At 46.6% G+C, this 17,134-nt stretch overlaps 1 protein-coding gene across 2 annotated transcripts in view; it reads right to left on the reverse strand.

Annotated features, from left to right (window-relative positions):
- smchd1 (structural maintenance of chromosomes flexible hinge domain containing 1) overlaps positions 1 to 17,134 on the reverse strand; it is a 36,856-nt gene that overhangs the window by 7,105 nt on the left and 12,617 nt on the right. For both annotated transcript variants that reach the window (XM_079754928.1, XM_079754929.1), the window contains 25 exons: positions 16,924 to 17,037; positions 16,504 to 16,648; positions 15,051 to 15,150; positions 14,725 to 14,797; positions 14,080 to 14,219; positions 12,371 to 12,499; positions 11,781 to 12,011; positions 10,206 to 10,354; positions 9,903 to 9,988; positions 9,476 to 9,594; positions 8,417 to 8,578; positions 7,937 to 8,065; positions 7,564 to 7,643; positions 7,256 to 7,413; positions 6,213 to 6,331; positions 5,144 to 5,208; positions 4,962 to 5,046; positions 3,844 to 3,975; positions 3,259 to 3,405; positions 3,025 to 3,145; positions 2,821 to 2,940; positions 2,433 to 2,518; positions 1,965 to 2,087; positions 1,079 to 1,260; positions 124 to 227 (listed from right to left, as the gene is read on the reverse strand). In XM_079754928.1, coding sequence (XP_079611054.1) covers positions 124 to 227; positions 1,079 to 1,260; positions 1,965 to 2,087; positions 2,433 to 2,518; positions 2,821 to 2,940; positions 3,025 to 3,145; positions 3,259 to 3,405; positions 3,844 to 3,975; positions 4,962 to 5,046; positions 5,144 to 5,208; positions 6,213 to 6,331; positions 7,256 to 7,413; positions 7,564 to 7,643; positions 7,937 to 8,065; positions 8,417 to 8,578; positions 9,476 to 9,594; positions 9,903 to 9,988; positions 10,206 to 10,354; positions 11,781 to 12,011; positions 12,371 to 12,499; positions 14,080 to 14,219; positions 14,725 to 14,797; positions 15,051 to 15,150; positions 16,504 to 16,648; positions 16,924 to 17,037 — 3,099 coding nt within the window. The remainder of the gene's footprint in view (positions 1 to 123; positions 228 to 1,078; positions 1,261 to 1,964; positions 2,088 to 2,432; positions 2,519 to 2,820; positions 2,941 to 3,024; positions 3,146 to 3,258; positions 3,406 to 3,843; positions 3,976 to 4,961; positions 5,047 to 5,143; positions 5,209 to 6,212; positions 6,332 to 7,255; positions 7,414 to 7,563; positions 7,644 to 7,936; positions 8,066 to 8,416; positions 8,579 to 9,475; positions 9,595 to 9,902; positions 9,989 to 10,205; positions 10,355 to 11,780; positions 12,012 to 12,370; positions 12,500 to 14,079; positions 14,220 to 14,724; positions 14,798 to 15,050; positions 15,151 to 16,503; positions 16,649 to 16,923; positions 17,038 to 17,134) is intronic.

Genomic DNA, 17,134 nt, shown 5'->3' on the forward strand with positions numbered 1-17,134 from the left:
TGGTTTAAATAATAAATGTTATAGTATTTCCCATCTTTGCTGAGATGTCAGACTGATGTGAAGCTTCTGGTGTGAAGCGACCCTTGGGTCAGGATGGGATGGCGCAGTCCGGGTTAGATGTACCTTTCTTGCAGCTCTCTGTGTCATTGGGGTGGATGAGCAGGTCCCGGGCGAACACCGGGTTCCCAGGAGGGGTAGGAGTACGACACCCCCAGTGTGGAAGAGGCCTGAAACAAACCCAGATGTTCACAGTCTGAACCCTCGACATCTGCAGAGCGCTCACACGAGTTGGTACTGAAACATGGAGCCATGCTGCTTCTAGTGAAGTATTTGATGAATGAAACCGAGGAGCGGTAAACAGTAAAACAACTATTTTTATTATGACTAAGAAGCGTTTTAAATATGCAATGAAAGTATTAATAAAAGACAACAGATTATTTTCTTTAAAATCGTGTTTAAACATTTCTGTTTGCCAAGGATAAAAAACTATCCATTCAAATCAAAGTTTTTATAGCCTTACATCCCAAATCAGTTTGCAAATGTGTGTTAGTCTGCGGCATTATCAATGGTCTCAAAAGGCCTCTGGGCGCAATTGAATAGACTTACCACCAATCAGAGCAAAGAAAGCTCTGCAGTCTGTCTGGTCAGACACATAAGCAGGAGCAGATAAAACTTTATCTCGCAGTTTTGTCTGATTCCCAGGCAGAAAATTTAACAAATAGGTATTTGCCACTGTTACGTATCTGCTTCTATTGAACATAACTCTTTTAAATTAGCCTTTAATAAATGTCTTTTGAATGTCTTTAAAAAAAAGAAAACATATGCGTTGTAAGAGTCTTTGTCAGTATTGATAACCTGTATATATCCATCTCATAAGTTCTCTTTAATATAACATCTATATATTGTACATAACCAATGTGATCTCCTATATGTTCATTTATGGTTAACGATAGAGAGTGCATCACGATAGAACACGTATTGGTGAATTCGATAAACAAAGACCCATTGATACAGGGCTATGTTTACTCCACCTAGACACAAGCCTGTACCATGTAGTTAGGAGGGACTGGCTAGAGACCTGTCGGTGGGGTTGACGTAGATGCTGTCCAGGGGCAGCACCTGCTGGGCTCCCCCTGTCCTGTCGTACATCTCCCGCGCCACCGCCGTCGTCACGGTGACCAGGCAGTCCATGTCCCCTTGGATGTGCCAGGAGATGACGCGGGCCGAGTCGTCATCCTCCACCTGCGCCAGGTGACCCACCTGGAGGGGAGGAGGCGGATCCATGAGGCTCCTCCCCCTTATGCTTTACAGTGGCAGCTAGATAGAGCACCTTTCTGGTGATTGTTCCCATGATGCATTGTGTTTCCCCTAAAGGTGAACCCAAGAATCACTAACCGAGCGACACCATAGAGACCAAGTCTTAATTAGGGGTCCTACGAAATCCGTAGGAACCCTATTGTAATCGTTAGTATTTTTAATTTTTTCCTGACAAAATCGGCCATATCTCGAAAACTACATGGTCAAAGGTTCTGAAAATTGGCAGGCTTGTAGAAGTCGTGAAATGAGGGAGGGATAACAAGGATGGGCCAGAATGAACTATAGGTGGCGCTATAACAAGCCTTTGTACTCAACAGGCTGCGATTTACACTAGGAAATTGCAATATGTATGAAACTTGTTATACATGCACCATTTGCACCATATGCACCATACCAATGCCATATTACCATACCTCCACGTACGGAAGACTTCTATTTCTCAAAATATAGGGTTAGGGTTAGGCCTTAGTGTTAGGACCCCTTCATGGTTGCTTGCAACTATATTTTATTTTATGGTGGTGTTGTGAATAGGATTCAGTCTAGATAAGTGGTCAATCACCAGGAGTATTTAACATGACCAGAGCTTTTTAGAGTGGTGGTTAACATGGCAAGAGTTAGTTGTCTAGTTAGTTGGTCAGTAGCCTCACCTTGCCCAGAACGTGGTGAGTTCCTTTGAAGGGGTCTGCGATGGTGCAGGTTCTCCTGGGTTTTATGCGGATCCTATCAAACTGGGCAATCTTCTCTCTGAGGGCAGTCCTAACCTCGAGATCCTAGACAGGGATAAAATACACGTCCTATCTCAATGGAAACCACTGGGTCCCGACGCCAATAATACATTGGTAGTGTATGGAGCCGATGATGGATAGCTATTGTATTGAGCTATCATATGGTTCTTGGCTGTTATATGGAGATTATTCATGCTATCATATGGAGCTAATAGATGCTTATATATGGAGCAAATATGTGCTATTACATAAAGATAATAGATGCAAATATATGGAATAAAACATGATTATATGGAGCTAATAGATGCTATTAAAAAGCGCAAATACTTAGCTATTCCATATAGACATTAGGTGGTGGTGTCATGTGGGTGGTATGAAAGGAGATCTTACAGATTTCAGTGGTGTCACGTTCACATTTCTCCTTGACAGCTCACTTTTAAGCTCCGTCAGTTTCCTAGTGGCTTGCTGGTTTTTACCTTGACGACAACAACACTGTTCACTTATAGAAGAATGACAAACACTTTGGAGGCCCATTAGGGCTAAATGCAACACTATATACTCCCTCCAGACAGACTACCTCCTTGCACGCTACCTATATACATCACCATCACACAACGTCGACACACACACACCTTCAAGTACAATGATATTACACTTGCACTAACTAAACTAAGGGAAAACTAGGGTTTCATAAGGCCAGACACACACACACACACACACACACACACACACACACACACACACACACACACACGTCAATAAGCTATTTTGCACGTACAGGTGAGCTCCCTGCGCAGGTCCTCCAGGTTCTTGGAATAGTCCTTGAACTTCTCCAGATCACCGCTGAGCCGGTCTTTCTTCCTGGCCAGATCTGACATCTGTTTCTGGTTTTCGGCATCTACACACAAGATGGACCTGCTGCTTACGGGAAAACCAAACAGCCTTGACAGCAATACAACTGCTAAAGATTAGTGTATCAAACCATTGTAGAAGCGGAAGGGGAGCAGGTAGGGAGCCAGAGTCATCCCTGGTCCTCTGATGTGGAACACCAGGACATACTTGGTACCGTTACTACCCGGGCTGTTCCTGTTGATAGACAGCTTCTACACACACACACACACACACACACACACACACACACGTTCATCAGTACTGGGAGGAACACCAGCAGTAGATCACATCAAATCGGTCTTGGGAGGGGGGCGGGGCTACTCACGCTGACGTGGGCGGTTCCTTTGGTCAGCTGGAGATTGCTCGGGGCCTCCAGAGTAGGCAGGTCTTTATCTCGGTCCTCAGGGGATAGCTCCACCCTCACCTCCACCTGCCCGTCCACCTCCTTTCCCGCGGGGTTACCAAACCTGTCCTGGAAGCCCGCAAGAACCAAGGAAATCCACTGAAAACTGGAGCCGTGCAACGTTGTGTTCTTACACAACGTCAAGAACACAGCAGACCAGGAGGGACATTTTAATTGTAGGTAGAAAGTCTGTTTACAAAGTTAAAGTTGTCAATGTTAGTGTGAGTCAAATTAATGTTCACGTTAAATCCTGAATTAACTCAAAATGAGATGCAGATGAGTGAGTTTACAGTGCAGGGCTTGATTAGAGACTTTTCATTTCTTGTTTGTTAACATGTTATCCATTCCTCATTGAATGGCCTTACCACTCCCAAGCAAGCGATTCACTCAGCTCAAGGCTAAGATAAGGTTAAGCCAAGGTCTTAATGTCAGGCTAAATGCTCAGCTAAAAGGTAGGCCAAACGCTAAGCCATGTGTTAGGCTGAACGCTGCAGCAGGTTGACCCACCCTGATCCTCAGGGTCAGGTCCTCCACCAGGACTCTGCTGTCTGGCGCCTCGACGTTGAAGACGATCGGGGTGGTGGGCTGGTTGTCAGGGGCCAGCTTGATCGGTTCGTTGGCCACCACGTCTAGCACATACTGAGGAGGAGGAGGAGGAGGAAGAGTAAAGTCAATTGTATTTGCATAGCCCTTTATCACATTTACAGTCACAATTAGCTTTAAGGCCATATATTGATGACACCCCTTAACCCTGCATGAAAAAAACTCCCTTCTAAATCAAGGAAGAAACCTTTCTCTACATCTGGATGGCAAGGTGTGCAACGGGTGTCATCGTTGACATACACAATTGTACATTTTAAGTAAAATCTTAACCATTGGATTTGTGTTGTCCATGGTGAGACAATGAGCATGTGTTCTGATTGCTGACATCCCTCATCCACTCCAAAGCAGATGTTGAAGAAACGATTTCTCTACGCGAGAACCTTTCTTATGTAGTTCGCACCTACAGTATGTGATCTGCAATTTTCTATTGACCTCATCCAAACCATTTATTTGATTTGCTTCGTGTTACCTCTATCCTGCATTAAACACCTATTGCCTGGTGCCTAGGGCTGGGCGATTAATCGAATTTCCATCTCGATTTCAATATTAGTTTTTTACAAAACTAATATAATCGAGTTTTCGATTTCTTTATAATTTTTATTCAATGTTTTATAGAAAGTGCAGAACAGCTGGATGCATATCTGTACATTATTTTAGATTTGAATATTTTTCTTTTGGACCATTTTGGCTATTTTTTTAAGGCGAAATTTCAAAGTTCTCAGTTGCTAAGTGTTTTTGGGAGAGACATACTGAATAAATACATTATGTTTTCAAACTCAAAAATAATCGTTTGAATAATCGTGATTTCAATATTGACCAAAATAATCGTGATTATGATTTTTTCCATAATCAGGCAGCCCTACTGGTGCCTATTGGTTAGATGTATATCGGTATGTCAAAGTGTTTTCCCTTCATTAGGCTTAGTGTTACAGGTTGTGCTATAATGTGTCCAGTGAAGCCCTTTGAGACTATAGCTGTGATGAACCCTAACCCTAGACTTGACTCTGTAATGTTGAACTGACCTGCTCGCTCAGAAGTTTAGTCCTTCCTGATATGAAGGAGAACTCGAGGCTGTACTTCCCTGTCTGCTCGGCTCCAGGCTTATCCCTGAAACCAATGTCATACATCAGTACCCAAGGATGCACAGACCTTATGGACAGGAACAGGAAACAGGAACAGGAAGAAGTATTCATGGGTGTGTTACCTGAAGTAAAAGTGAAAGTCGTCCTCCTCGTTCTCCAGAGGTTTACTGCACTTGAATTGGATGGCCTGGCAGGCAGGAATCAGAAGGTAAAAGAACACTCATATAGTGAGTGGTGGTGTGGAGGGTGAAGTTGGAAATGGGTGGAGGAGATGGTGGAGAAGGAGTTGGTTGTAATGGTGGTGGTTGAGATTGGGGAAGTGATCCCCACTTGTGTCGGTTGGGTGGTGGTGGTGGTGGTGGTGGAGGAGTTGGTGGTAGAGATGGTGGTGGAAAGGTTGTGACGTGGGTGGTGATGGAGTGGATGATGTGTTGTTGGTGATGTGGGTGTTGGTGGAGTGGGTGGTAATGGTGGGTGTGATGTGTTGGAGGTGGTGATGGAGGTGTGATGTGGTGGAGGTGGTGATGGAGGGTTAGTCTGGGTGGTGGTGGTGATGGAGATGGTGGTGTTGGTTGTGGTGTTAGTGATGATATGGCGGTTCTGCAGGTGTGGTTTGAGTGGTGATGGAGGTGTGTTGTGGGTGGTGAGGAAGGTTTTGAGTCTGTGGTGGTGATGGGAAGGAGTTGGTGATGGGGTCGGAGGTGGTGATGGAGGTGTGAGGTGGTGATGGAGGTGTGAGGTGGTGAGAGGTGGTGGTGGAGGTGTGAGGTGGTGGTGGAGGTGTGAGGTGGTGATGGAGGTGTGAGGTGGTGATGGGGTCGGAGTTGGTGATGGAGGTGTGAGGTGGTGGTGGAGGTGTGAGGTGGTGATGGGGTCGGAGGTGGTGGTGGAGGTGTGAGGTGGTGAGAGGTGGTGGTGGAGGTGTGAGGTGGTGGTGGAGGTGTGAGGTGGTGATGGAGGTGTGAGGTGGTGATGGGGTCGGAGTTGGTGATGGAGGTGTGAGGTGGTGGTGGAGGTGTGAGGTGGTGATGGGGTCGGAGGTGGTGGTGGAGGTGTGAGGTGGTGGTGGAGGTGTGAGGTGGTGGTGGAGGTGTGAGGTGGTGGTGGTGGTGGAGGAGGTGTGAGGTGGTGGTGGTGGTGGAGGTGGTGATGGGGTCGGAGGTGGGGGTGGAGGTGTGAGGTGTAACCTACCCTGCTAGGAGGGTTGTGGAGGCTGGTGGTTTCTCTTCTCACTAACATCATGGAGAGAGCTGCAGGGTTCACGTTCCTGATGGGACCGCCCTCTTCTGACAGCACACTTACCGAGAACACTGCACGCACACGCACACACACTTTTTATAATCCTGATTGCTATTAATAATAATAATAATAATAATGGATTGAATTTATATAGGGCTTTTCTATACATTCAAAGACACTTTACAGTGATGGGGGGACCTCACTAACCACCACCAGTGTGTAGCACCCACTTGGGTGATGCACGGCAGCCAATCTGCGCCAGAACGCTCACCACACACCAGCTTGAGGTGGAGAGTGAGGGAATTAATGAGTCAGTCAATTATCGGGAGGATGATTAGGGGGCCGGATTGAATGAGCCTGGTTGGGCCATGACACCGGGGAAACCCCTACTCTTTGTGATAAGTGCCCTGGGATCTTTTATGACCTCAGTGAGTCAGGAACTCGGTTTTACGTCTCCTCCGAAGGACGGCGCCTTCCACAGCACAGTGTCCCCATCACTGCACTGGGGCATCGGGATTGATGTTAAGGCTAGAGGGAAGAGTGCCACCTATTGGCCACCACCCGACACCACTTGCAGCACCTGGTATTCCCAGGCGGTCTCCCATCCAAGTACTAACCAGGCCCGACCATGCTTAGCTTCCGAGATCAGACGAGATCGGGCGTGTCCATGGTGGTAAGGCCATATTATTAATCACAATAGTCATAAATAACAAGTTTGTTTGTTTAAATGTTTTTGCACGGGAATACAAATGCATATTTTACCTCTGTCGCACCGTAACACTGGTTTCTCCTCAACCAAAAATGTAAAATGTATAATTGGAAGACAATGTCCTTAAAGTACCAATAGGTTGGCGTAACCTCCACGTGGACATGGCATTCATCTGCTAACTCTGCTAGCACAGCTAACACCAGCTAACACTGCTGGAACAGCTAACACTGGTAATATGCTAACACTGGTAATATGCTATCAGGGCTAAACCTTCCAACAGTCTCACCAGGGAGGGCTCCCCCTGCTGGACAGATAGTGTTGGTGTCGTAGTCAACCACGAGCCTAGCTGGTTTGCTGGGGTCCAGGACCACGGTTAGCTGGATCGAAGGGCCAGAGATGGGCCTTTGGTTGAACAGACCTCGGAACTCCAGACTGAACTCCCCCCTGGAACCAAACCGTAGGAGGTCAGCATGTTAGCACAGGAGCTAGCTGAGAGCTAAACATTAATACCATGACTACAGTACTATGTTGTACATGCATACATACAGTACTTCTGAAGGACTCTGACAACTGCAGTAGTAATACAGTACTCACTTCGGTCCGGCGATGCGCTCGACGGTGAATGAGGCCTTGCCCTCCTGGTCCACGGGTTTGGACATCACAGGACACTTCACCTGCAGAGACACGCCCACTTCAGAATCACCTCGGCTAGGGGGTTTTAGGTCAGGACAAAAAGGATCTTTTCTGATGCATTTGTGGCTCAGATCAGATGTGTGCTCATTTAATTTTTTTTTCCGATTCCTTTAAAAAAGAACATTTGCGGAGAAGTTGGACCGTTTAAGTCATTTTATCTCCCTTCGTTGTTTTTGTTGTTTTAATCATCCGATGTTGTTTGGGGAGATGGTTGCTATATGAATAAAACAATGTTGATGATTATTGATTGGTGTCTTGTGACCTTTGACCTGACCTCAAGGGAGGGGGAGGAGGAGGTGAGCGCCACCACCACCCTCTTGTCGGAGGAGGGGTTCCCCCACGCATCACACAGCTGGATCAGGAAGGGGGACGGGATGCCCTGCCCGTTCAACACCTGGAGGGGCTGGACAGGTAGACAGAGAGGTAGGCAGACAGGTAGACAGAGATAGACAGGTAGACAAACACATAGGCCGACAGGTAGGCAGACAGGTAGGCCGACAGGTAGGCCGACAGGTAGGCCGGCAGGTAGGCAGACAGGTAGGCAGACAGGTAAAAAGGTAGTCAGAGAGGTAGGCCAACAGGTAGATAGACAGGTAGGCAGACAGGTAGACGGAAAGATAGACAAACAGGTAGACAGACATCTTGTCATTGGTTTAAGTCTTTTTTGTATAAATGCAAAGTTGGGTAGTGTGTGGCCACTTGTTAACTAGTAATTTACTAGCTGACATGACTAGTAAACAAGATGGTATGTTACCAGTTGCGGTCCGCTGAGCAGCTGTAGCTTGGTGGGGTGTCCGGCGGTCAGCGTGACCTTGACCTGATCCATGAACGACCTGAGGGTGAAGGTCAGCTCCCGAGGTCCGGGTTGTCCGGGATTGAACCTCACGCCTCTCACCACCATGTCCTTACTGCTCTCCTGGTCACATACAGCAACACATCAACCAGGACGGACTACCTCAGGAACAATTAACCCACCAAAGACTTACTAACCCAGGACTTACCTGCCAATGACTAACATACCCTGAACTAACAAACCAAGGACTCACTAAACCAACTAGGACTAACTCACCTATCCTGGACTAACTGACCAACCCCCTACTAACTAACTCACACACAGGACTAACTGTCCCAGGACTAACTGAACCACCATGGACTAACTAACCTACCCAGGACTAACTAACTATGGACTGACTGACTAACCCTAATCAAATTACCAGTATTCCCTGTTTTGGAAGGCAATAGTCGTAGTTCATGAACTAATCAGAGGCAACCTGATTATTATCATGTTAGCCTGATCTGGTCTGTTTGGTCCTGAAGGTTTACTCTAACTTCCACATGAGGTGTGTTTGTTTTTTTGGTACCTGAGGCTTACTTCATTCTAAGTCTAGTAGAGGTGTGTTTAATTGGTACCAAGGTTAACAGTTACCGCCAGCAGTGTCAAAAATTTGGCATTTTGTCATTTCACCTGCCAGACTCAAAAATATCATTCAGCCAATGAACTATTTTAAGATGTAACCCAGATTTCTCTTTACCTCCAAATAGTCTAAATTATCTTATCAGTGAGGGTGCGTTTGTTTGACGTCTAAAGGTTACTATAAAGTCCATTGAGGGTGCGTTTGTTTGACGTCTAAAGGTTACTATAAAGTCCAGTGAGGGTGCGTTTGTTTGACACCTAAATGTTACTATAAAGTCCGGTGAGGGTGTGTTTGTTTGACGTCTAAAGGTTACTATAAAGTCCAGTGAGGGTGCGTTTGTTTGACGTCCAAAGGTTACTATAAAGTCCAGTCAGGGTGCGTTTGTACAACGTTCAGACCTGCCACAATACGGTCAGGGAAGTGGAGTCCAGCTCTTCCCCTTTGACCTTGGTGGCCTCCACACACTGTGGGGTCAGCTTCTGGGTCAAGTTCCCGTGCTGATCCAGCAGCTGCAGGTCTATGGGACATAGCACTTGATTCAGTAATGTAGTCATTATTCATTTAGGTTCATATGAGCAGTGTTTATCATTTCATTTCTTGATGTTTACGCAGGGCATACTTCAGAGAAATAATTGTCAAATATTGTTTGCTTTTCTAAATTAATTCATGCCAAATTTGGTTTACAGTTATTACAGGTTGTCTACATAGACTTGAATATAAGAAGTACACATAAGAACAAGAAATAATTTAGAAATGTTCAGAGCAGTTTGCCTCTGATTTGTCACAGATGGTTAACATGTAGTTATACGTGTGGTTGCTACTCACGGATGTCCCCAGGTAGGACTTCTCCCATCATCACTGAGGAATGCTCCAGCGTGACTTTGAGCTGAGACGGGACGTCCGGACACGGCCTGCGATAACATCAGACCCCTTCACGTTCAACACATTCCACATCTCAACAAAGTATATGCTATCAAATTGTGTGTGTTTCGCAGAGACAAAAAGGCAGTTTGCGACCAAATGTAAGTGCATTGGACTTATAGGTAAGGTGAGGGAAGGAGGTGAGGTTCTGCCACTACGGTGAAGCAGGTTAGGGAAGGAGGTGAGGGAAGGAGGTGACGGTCTTACACTAGGATGAAGGAGGCGTCCACCGAGGCTCTTTGGTCCTTGTAGGAGATCTGGTAGAAGGGTTTGTTGGTCACCTGTGTGGGGACCTGGATGCGGGGAAGCTTTCCCCTAGCCAGCTCCTCCAAGTTCACCTCCGCCAACCAGTTCATCTGCCACACGACCATGGGAAAAATCAAAGATCTCACCCACGTGTGCCCAACCTTTATTGGTAAGGCAACACTCTGGACATCTTTGACAACGGTTACTTCTTACAAACATTGTTTCAACCCAACCAACATCGGCCAATGGTATCAATGTTTATGTAAGAAGGGGTGTAACGGTACACTGAAGTCACGGTTCGGTTCATACCTCGGTTCAGACATCACGGTTTGGTACGAGTTCAGTACAATGAAGGGAAAAGAAAAAACAAAAATGCAGAAGGCAATTCTTTTTTATTGTCTCAGGTTGTACCACCTAGTGTCATAATGTCTCTCCCCTGAGCTAGCTGCAACAGCCTGAACTGTGTAATCTAAGAAGAAAAAAGTAAACAACAAGTACCCCACATCACCTTCAGACTCCATCCGTAACTTGTAAACAAAATAAGACAATCTGTTCTAAAACTGAAAAGTCTTATTTATGAAACTGCAAAGTACACAGAATTTGCGAATTTCCACCGGAGGATGCGGGTCGGTTCGGTGCGGCTTGGTGGAGTAGGGAAGGTGCGGTTCAGCGCAGCTCAGTTATGGCTCGCGTTTCCACCGCCGACAGTACCCTTATGGTGGGGGGGGGGGGGGGTTAAACCGGAGCTACGTTAGCATTGTGACCTCATGGCAGCCCGACATAGTGTAGCCTCCTATTAAATACAAGGAAAGACAAGAGTGCGCACAATGAGCAATGATCAACCATGTAGGACGTCCAAGAAGGACGGCAAACTTTTGTGCGACATTTTCTTCAATAAACGAAGCTTTCGCCGTTGTCCAGAAATACCTTGCGGATAATGTGTTTGTTTATTATCCCCCTTTCTCAAGGAAGTGCGATTCTGTCGACCAATCAACGGACTGCGTGCATAGCTCGAACTTGCCGGCACCCTTTCAGGCGTCTCAGTTGTCCCTGAAGATCGCGGATCTAACATTAGTTCGGCATTACATTAATTAATTTGCACGCCAGTTTTATTTTATTTTATACCGTGTATTCTCCGTGTAAATCTATGCACCGAACCGTGGCGTCCGTACTGATTCGGTTCAATATGAATACATGTATCGTAACACCCCTATATGTAAGTGAACATATACGCATTGCTTAAGTGATAAGTAGTAGATGTCCAATAAGTGATTAGTAGTAGTTCACTAAGTGATTAATAGTAGTTCACTGGAATCTACAAATCATCAGACATTTGTCTTAGACTGACCACTTTAGGAATACATTTATTCAAATTCCCTTCCAGTAGCTTCTTCCAATTGTTTCTCTTGGTGCAACTCTGCCCCTGTGACGCTTTTGGTTTCCGGCCCGAGGCTCTGTGCCGTCTCCCCACAGAAGTTCTGCTCCCACCCGGTAGGGCTGCTGAATCCCAGCATCACTTGGGACCTAAACCCTGACCTTCATGTTGCCGGCGGTGTGCTGGTCGAGGGGCAGGAGTCGCTGTCCCTCGTCATAGAGCCGGTAGTGGAGGTTCTCCAGCAGGTCCCCGGCCTTCCACTCCACCTGCTCCTTGTTCCTCAGCACCGATTCGATTCCCCCAGCATCCTGGAAGTACACCTCCAGCCTGCTCACCCGCGTGCTGGGCACCACGATCAGCTCCTTCCACACCGCGCTCACCTGCTTCTGGCTCTGGGAACACCGCCCGCAAGAACCACAAGCAGATCCATTATTAAGGAAACACTTAACTCAATACTAGTCAACTGTTTTGGAATAACTTATCTTGATTGTCCTTGATTTTAAGCAGTACGGTGGTGGTTTGAATACAATGCGCCTTTACTAACAAACTCTACTAAAATCAGGCCATTTACTACTCAGATGTCTCATGTCTACATGTGGGCAAGATACCTGCTTCTTAATGACACGCCTCTTCAATTCAATTTAGGTCACTTTGGATAAAAGTGCCAAACTATTATAATGTCAATATTGACTAAATGTGTAAGATACATAAAACTGTGACTAACCGAACATATGACAGCATCATAGCTTACCGGCAGGTCAAACTTGGCCTTGACAACCCTTTGCTGTTTGTTCAGGTTCCTCGCAGTGATCGGCTTAGTGATCAGTTGCCCCGCCCCCGTGGTACTGCAGTCCACAGAAATGGGTGTGTGCTGTGGCACCTGGGGAGCACAAGGGGAGGAGGTTCAGAGAGACTAGCATGTAGTTCCTCTAACGGCCTCTAGGTGGTTAACGGTAGAGAGAAGCATGTAGTTCCTATAATGGCCTTTAGGTGGTTCTCGGTAAAGACTAGCATGTCGTTCCTTTAACGGCCATACAGTGGTAACTGTTTGAACAGAATATCTATATATTACACTGAAAACTGTATGAACAATAGAACATGTCTTTATATTACAGAGGTAACTGTATGAACAATAAAATATGTATATATATTACAGTGAGAACAGAATGTTTTGGCTACGTTTGTATTTGACAGACATTGGAGTAACTAGACTCCCCAGGAATGTCATTCTCTCCATTCAGCAAGAGACAGTGTTAATTATTATTTATGACATTCAATACTTGCCAATAAATATTGGCCAGAATTTTATGATAATGCAGTCGATTGCTATTTCGATTGTTAAAGTGCCTCAGTCTGTGTCTATCTTAAATAACTAGGTAGTAATCTCAACTAGTGACAAAGAAGACCAACACAAGACCACTGTTTCCCTCCTCAGGATGCACAACAGACTAACTTCCTAACCACGAGATCCTTCTGCGTTACGAAAGCGAGGCCTCTCCTTACTTTACGAGGTTAGAGTTGGATGCATGTTTCACTAGCATAGCAATTCCTCCCCCAGCTGCACTGAACCTTGGCCACGGAGAGCACTGAAATCTCTGTGGCCCGTCCAAGTATGAGCTCAGACCCCTTCTCTACGAGGAGCTCTGGCCGGACGGCCCGAATGTGATCCTTCTCAGGGAAACTGTTTGTGAGTCCTCAACACGAGGGCTGTGTATGACGCAACGGGACTTGGTTCTAGTACACTGACAAGCTTGCTTCCTGCCTATGGTAGGTCACCAGTAGACCTTGACCACCATTAGAATAGACTTAAATACAAGTCACACTAGACCACCAGTAGACTTGACTGATTTATTTATTGTAGGGAAAAGAGAAGATTAGCACATAACTGCAACAGTGCACTGATGTGGTCCCATCAAAACATTTGTATTAATCCAGCAGATAAGTGTAGGAAGAAGGATAGGCTGGAGAGGGTCAGGGTGTTCAGTTTCCAGCCATAAAGATTCTGCCCATCATCAGTATGTTCACAGCCTACCTGAAGGCATCCTAAAGCAAGATGCCCCCTGCTCCTTAATGACCTGTCCCTGTACTGTCTAACCCCTACCTGCTCCTTAATAACCTGTCTCTGTAGTGTCAAACCCCTTCCTACTCCTTAATAACCCGTCTCTGTACAGCCTCACCCCACCCTGCTCCTTAGTGACATGTCTCTGTATTGTCTAACCCCTACCTACTCCATATTGACCTGTCCCTGTACTGTCTAATCCCTACCTGCTCCTTAATAACCCGTCTCTGTACTTTCCAACCACTAACTGCTCCTTGATGACATGGATCCAAATTCACTGTAAGTTACTGTAAGTCATTTACCCATGTCATACAGTACATTTAACTGTAAGTCATGGGTAAAAGCGAGCGGTACATGACTGAACACTATGGCCACCAGTAGGGTGCAACTAAGCGCCCTACCCGGCAGTAGACGACCAGTTTGGGCTGAGCCGTGATGTTTCCCGCCTCATCGAGGACCTTGATGTTGAAGGTCATAGGGTTTCCATTCTCCACAGTGAAGGTTTCTTTTTCCGATGTGACGTCGAGTGAGTGGGGGTCGCCTGGGGGAAACAAACAGGAACCCCTGAATAATAATGATGACCGCAACTGATTCATGTCGAGGCCTTGTTTCCATTTAGAAACTCTCAAAGAAGAAACAAACACACAAACAACAGTCAGCATGGAGGATTATTGGTGCTTCTGATGTCATTCTTCAGTACTTGAGTTAGTGTGCCAAATGAAAAAGCACAGCCCCCTCTGCCAACATCTGTGAGTTGTCTGCAGGCCTCCCAGGGTCCGTCCCCGCCTCCATAAATATCATGTTTATTTTCACATAAAAAATCCCCTCCCTCCCTGCAACCCCCCAGCTGGGAGGGCTTTTTGTTTATCATTACGACAACAAATTGGCACCCCCCATAACTCCTAGCCTTGTATCTGCACTCTTCGTGAATTCACATTTCTGTACTGATCCACAGGGGTTACAAATAAAAAAAAAATTAAAAAAAGAAAGACGGTGAGGTCATCATAATGACCACTCAAATGGACGGGGTGGGGGTGATGTCATACCAGGAAGTAGGCTGATCTTGACGGTCTGTGAGCTGGACTCCAGGTCCGGCAGCACCACATTCAGGTCCCGGACCTGAGGGGCGAGACAACTCACTTTAGGAAGGAAAACCAACACTGCCACTTTGAGGAAACCATGACAACTGGTGGGGAGGTGGAACTCAGTACTAAAAAAATATTGCATTGAGTTGTCATGGTTTCCAAAAGTCTACCCAACATACCAACATGGTCACGAGGTGAACAACGCTGTGTGATCAAAAGCCACTTCTATGTGCTCTGTGGTTGTGTGTTACAATGTGTGTGAGCGTGTGTGTGTTGTGGGTCCCTACCTTGCAGTGGTAGTTGGGAACACTGCCGCTCACTTTGACCCCGTGAATGGTGAACTGGGTCCCACTGGAGCTGGTTGTCTCATAACTCACAATCAGATTGCTGGACAATGAAGCACAGAACATCTGGATGAATATACTGGAGGGCGGTGCTTCGTCTGTCACACAGCAGCTGGATCATCATCTCCTTCATGCCACAGGATGTTGGCTGAGGTTGGACACAAGGAAACGGCGCTCGTCCCAGAGAAAGAACTCCAGGGAATGACCACACTTACTCCCAGCATTACAGTGTCAGAGCAGACTGGAGGAGGATGACCACACTAAACTCCCAGTGTTACAGTGTCAGAGCAGACTGGAGGAGGATGACCACACTAAACTCCCAGTGTTACAGTGTCAGAGCAGACTGGAGGAGGATGACCACACTAAACTCCCAGTGTTACAGTGTCAGAGCAGACTGGAGGAGGATGACCACACTAAACTCCCAGTGTTACAGTGTCAGAGCAGTCTGGAGGAGGATGACCACACTAAAAACTCCCAGTGTTACAGTGTCAGAGCAGTCTGGAGGAGGATGACAACACTAAACTCCCAGTGTTACAGTGTCAAAGCAGACTGGAGGAGGATGAACACACTAAACTCCCAGTGTTACAGTGTCAGAGCAGACTGGAGGAGGATGACCACACTAAACTCCCAGTGTTACAGTATCAGAGCAGACTGGAGGAGGATAACCACACTAAACTCCCAGTGTTACAGTGCCAGAGCAGACTGGAGGAGGATGACCACACTAAACTCCCAGTGTTACAGTGTCAGAGCAGACTGGAGGAGGATGACCACACTAAACTCCCAGTGTTACAGTGTCAGAGCAGACTGGAGGAGGATGACCACACTAAACACCCACTGTTAGTGTCAGACAAGTCTGGAGGTGGATGACCGCACCAAACTCCCACCTATGTTTCATGAATAAACTGTAAATCCTGGTCAATATACACAGCAGGGTAAAACAACCATAGAAACAACACAGACAAAAACACCAACCAAACCATTTCGCGATTGCTCAATAGTGTATAATAATAGTGTATACCCGCGCACCATTGGCATGTATGCGCACTTGTCTCGTGTGCTTGTGCGAACGAGAATGACAGGGAGAAAGAGAGCTATGTGGAGATGAATGAACGGAAAAAAAAGGGAAAAAAAAGCTGAATCAATTTGTGGCTTTCTGTGTTGTTTCTGTGGCGCTGCTCCACACATTGGTCTATGTATGGGAAACACTGGTCATTGAAAAGCACTATACACAATAAATGAATTATAATTATTATTATTATTATTAATTATTATTGATCCCATTGGAGAACACGACCAGCAGAGGGCATCCGGACTCTGTTCCCCTTCATTAGTCCCCTCACTACCATTGCATGTCTCCCTGTACAACCATTTACATCAGAGTCACACACACACATACCGGCATGAGAGCTCTGGGGTGAGGTATGGAGGGGACGGGGCCGGGTGATCAAAGGCGTCCACCAGCGTCAGAACCATGTCGTAGGCCAAGCCCACTCGGAGGGTGGAGGTAAACGCTTCCACCACGAAACGCTCCGCCTTGCCCTCTGAGAGAGAGAGAGAGAGAGAGAGAGAGAGAGAGAGAGAGAGAGAGAGAGAGAGAGAGAGAGAGAGAGAGAGAGAGAGAGAGAGAGAGAGAGAGAGAGAGAGAGAGAGAGAGAGAGAGAGAGAGAGAAGAAGAAGAATTACAGCATGAACAAGCATGACAGCAAGTGCACCCAGAGGACCGGTGGAAGGGGGAGGGGTTCTGCTGAGGGGGCTCAGCTCGGCCCTGAGGAAGATGAAGATACAGATGAAGGTTAAGACAGGGGAACCTCCTGACCTGTGATGGTGAGGTTGAGCTTGTTGCTGGGGAGCGTTTTCCCACCAAACGTCTTGGCGTCGTTCAGCATGGTATTCAGCTCCAGGGTGTACTGCCCCAGCTTGGTCAGGGTCTCTGTGCCGGGGGGGGGGGGGGGGGGGGGGACATCACCATGGTGAAACATAAAGGACATCACCATGGTGACGGACCCATGAAGACACAACTGTTGTTG

Source organism: Pollachius pollachius, assembly GCF_949987615.1.
Source record: "Pollachius pollachius genome assembly, chromosome: 17".
In the NCBI taxonomy this organism is placed as follows: domain Eukaryota; kingdom Metazoa; phylum Chordata; class Actinopteri; order Gadiformes; family Gadidae; genus Pollachius; species Pollachius pollachius.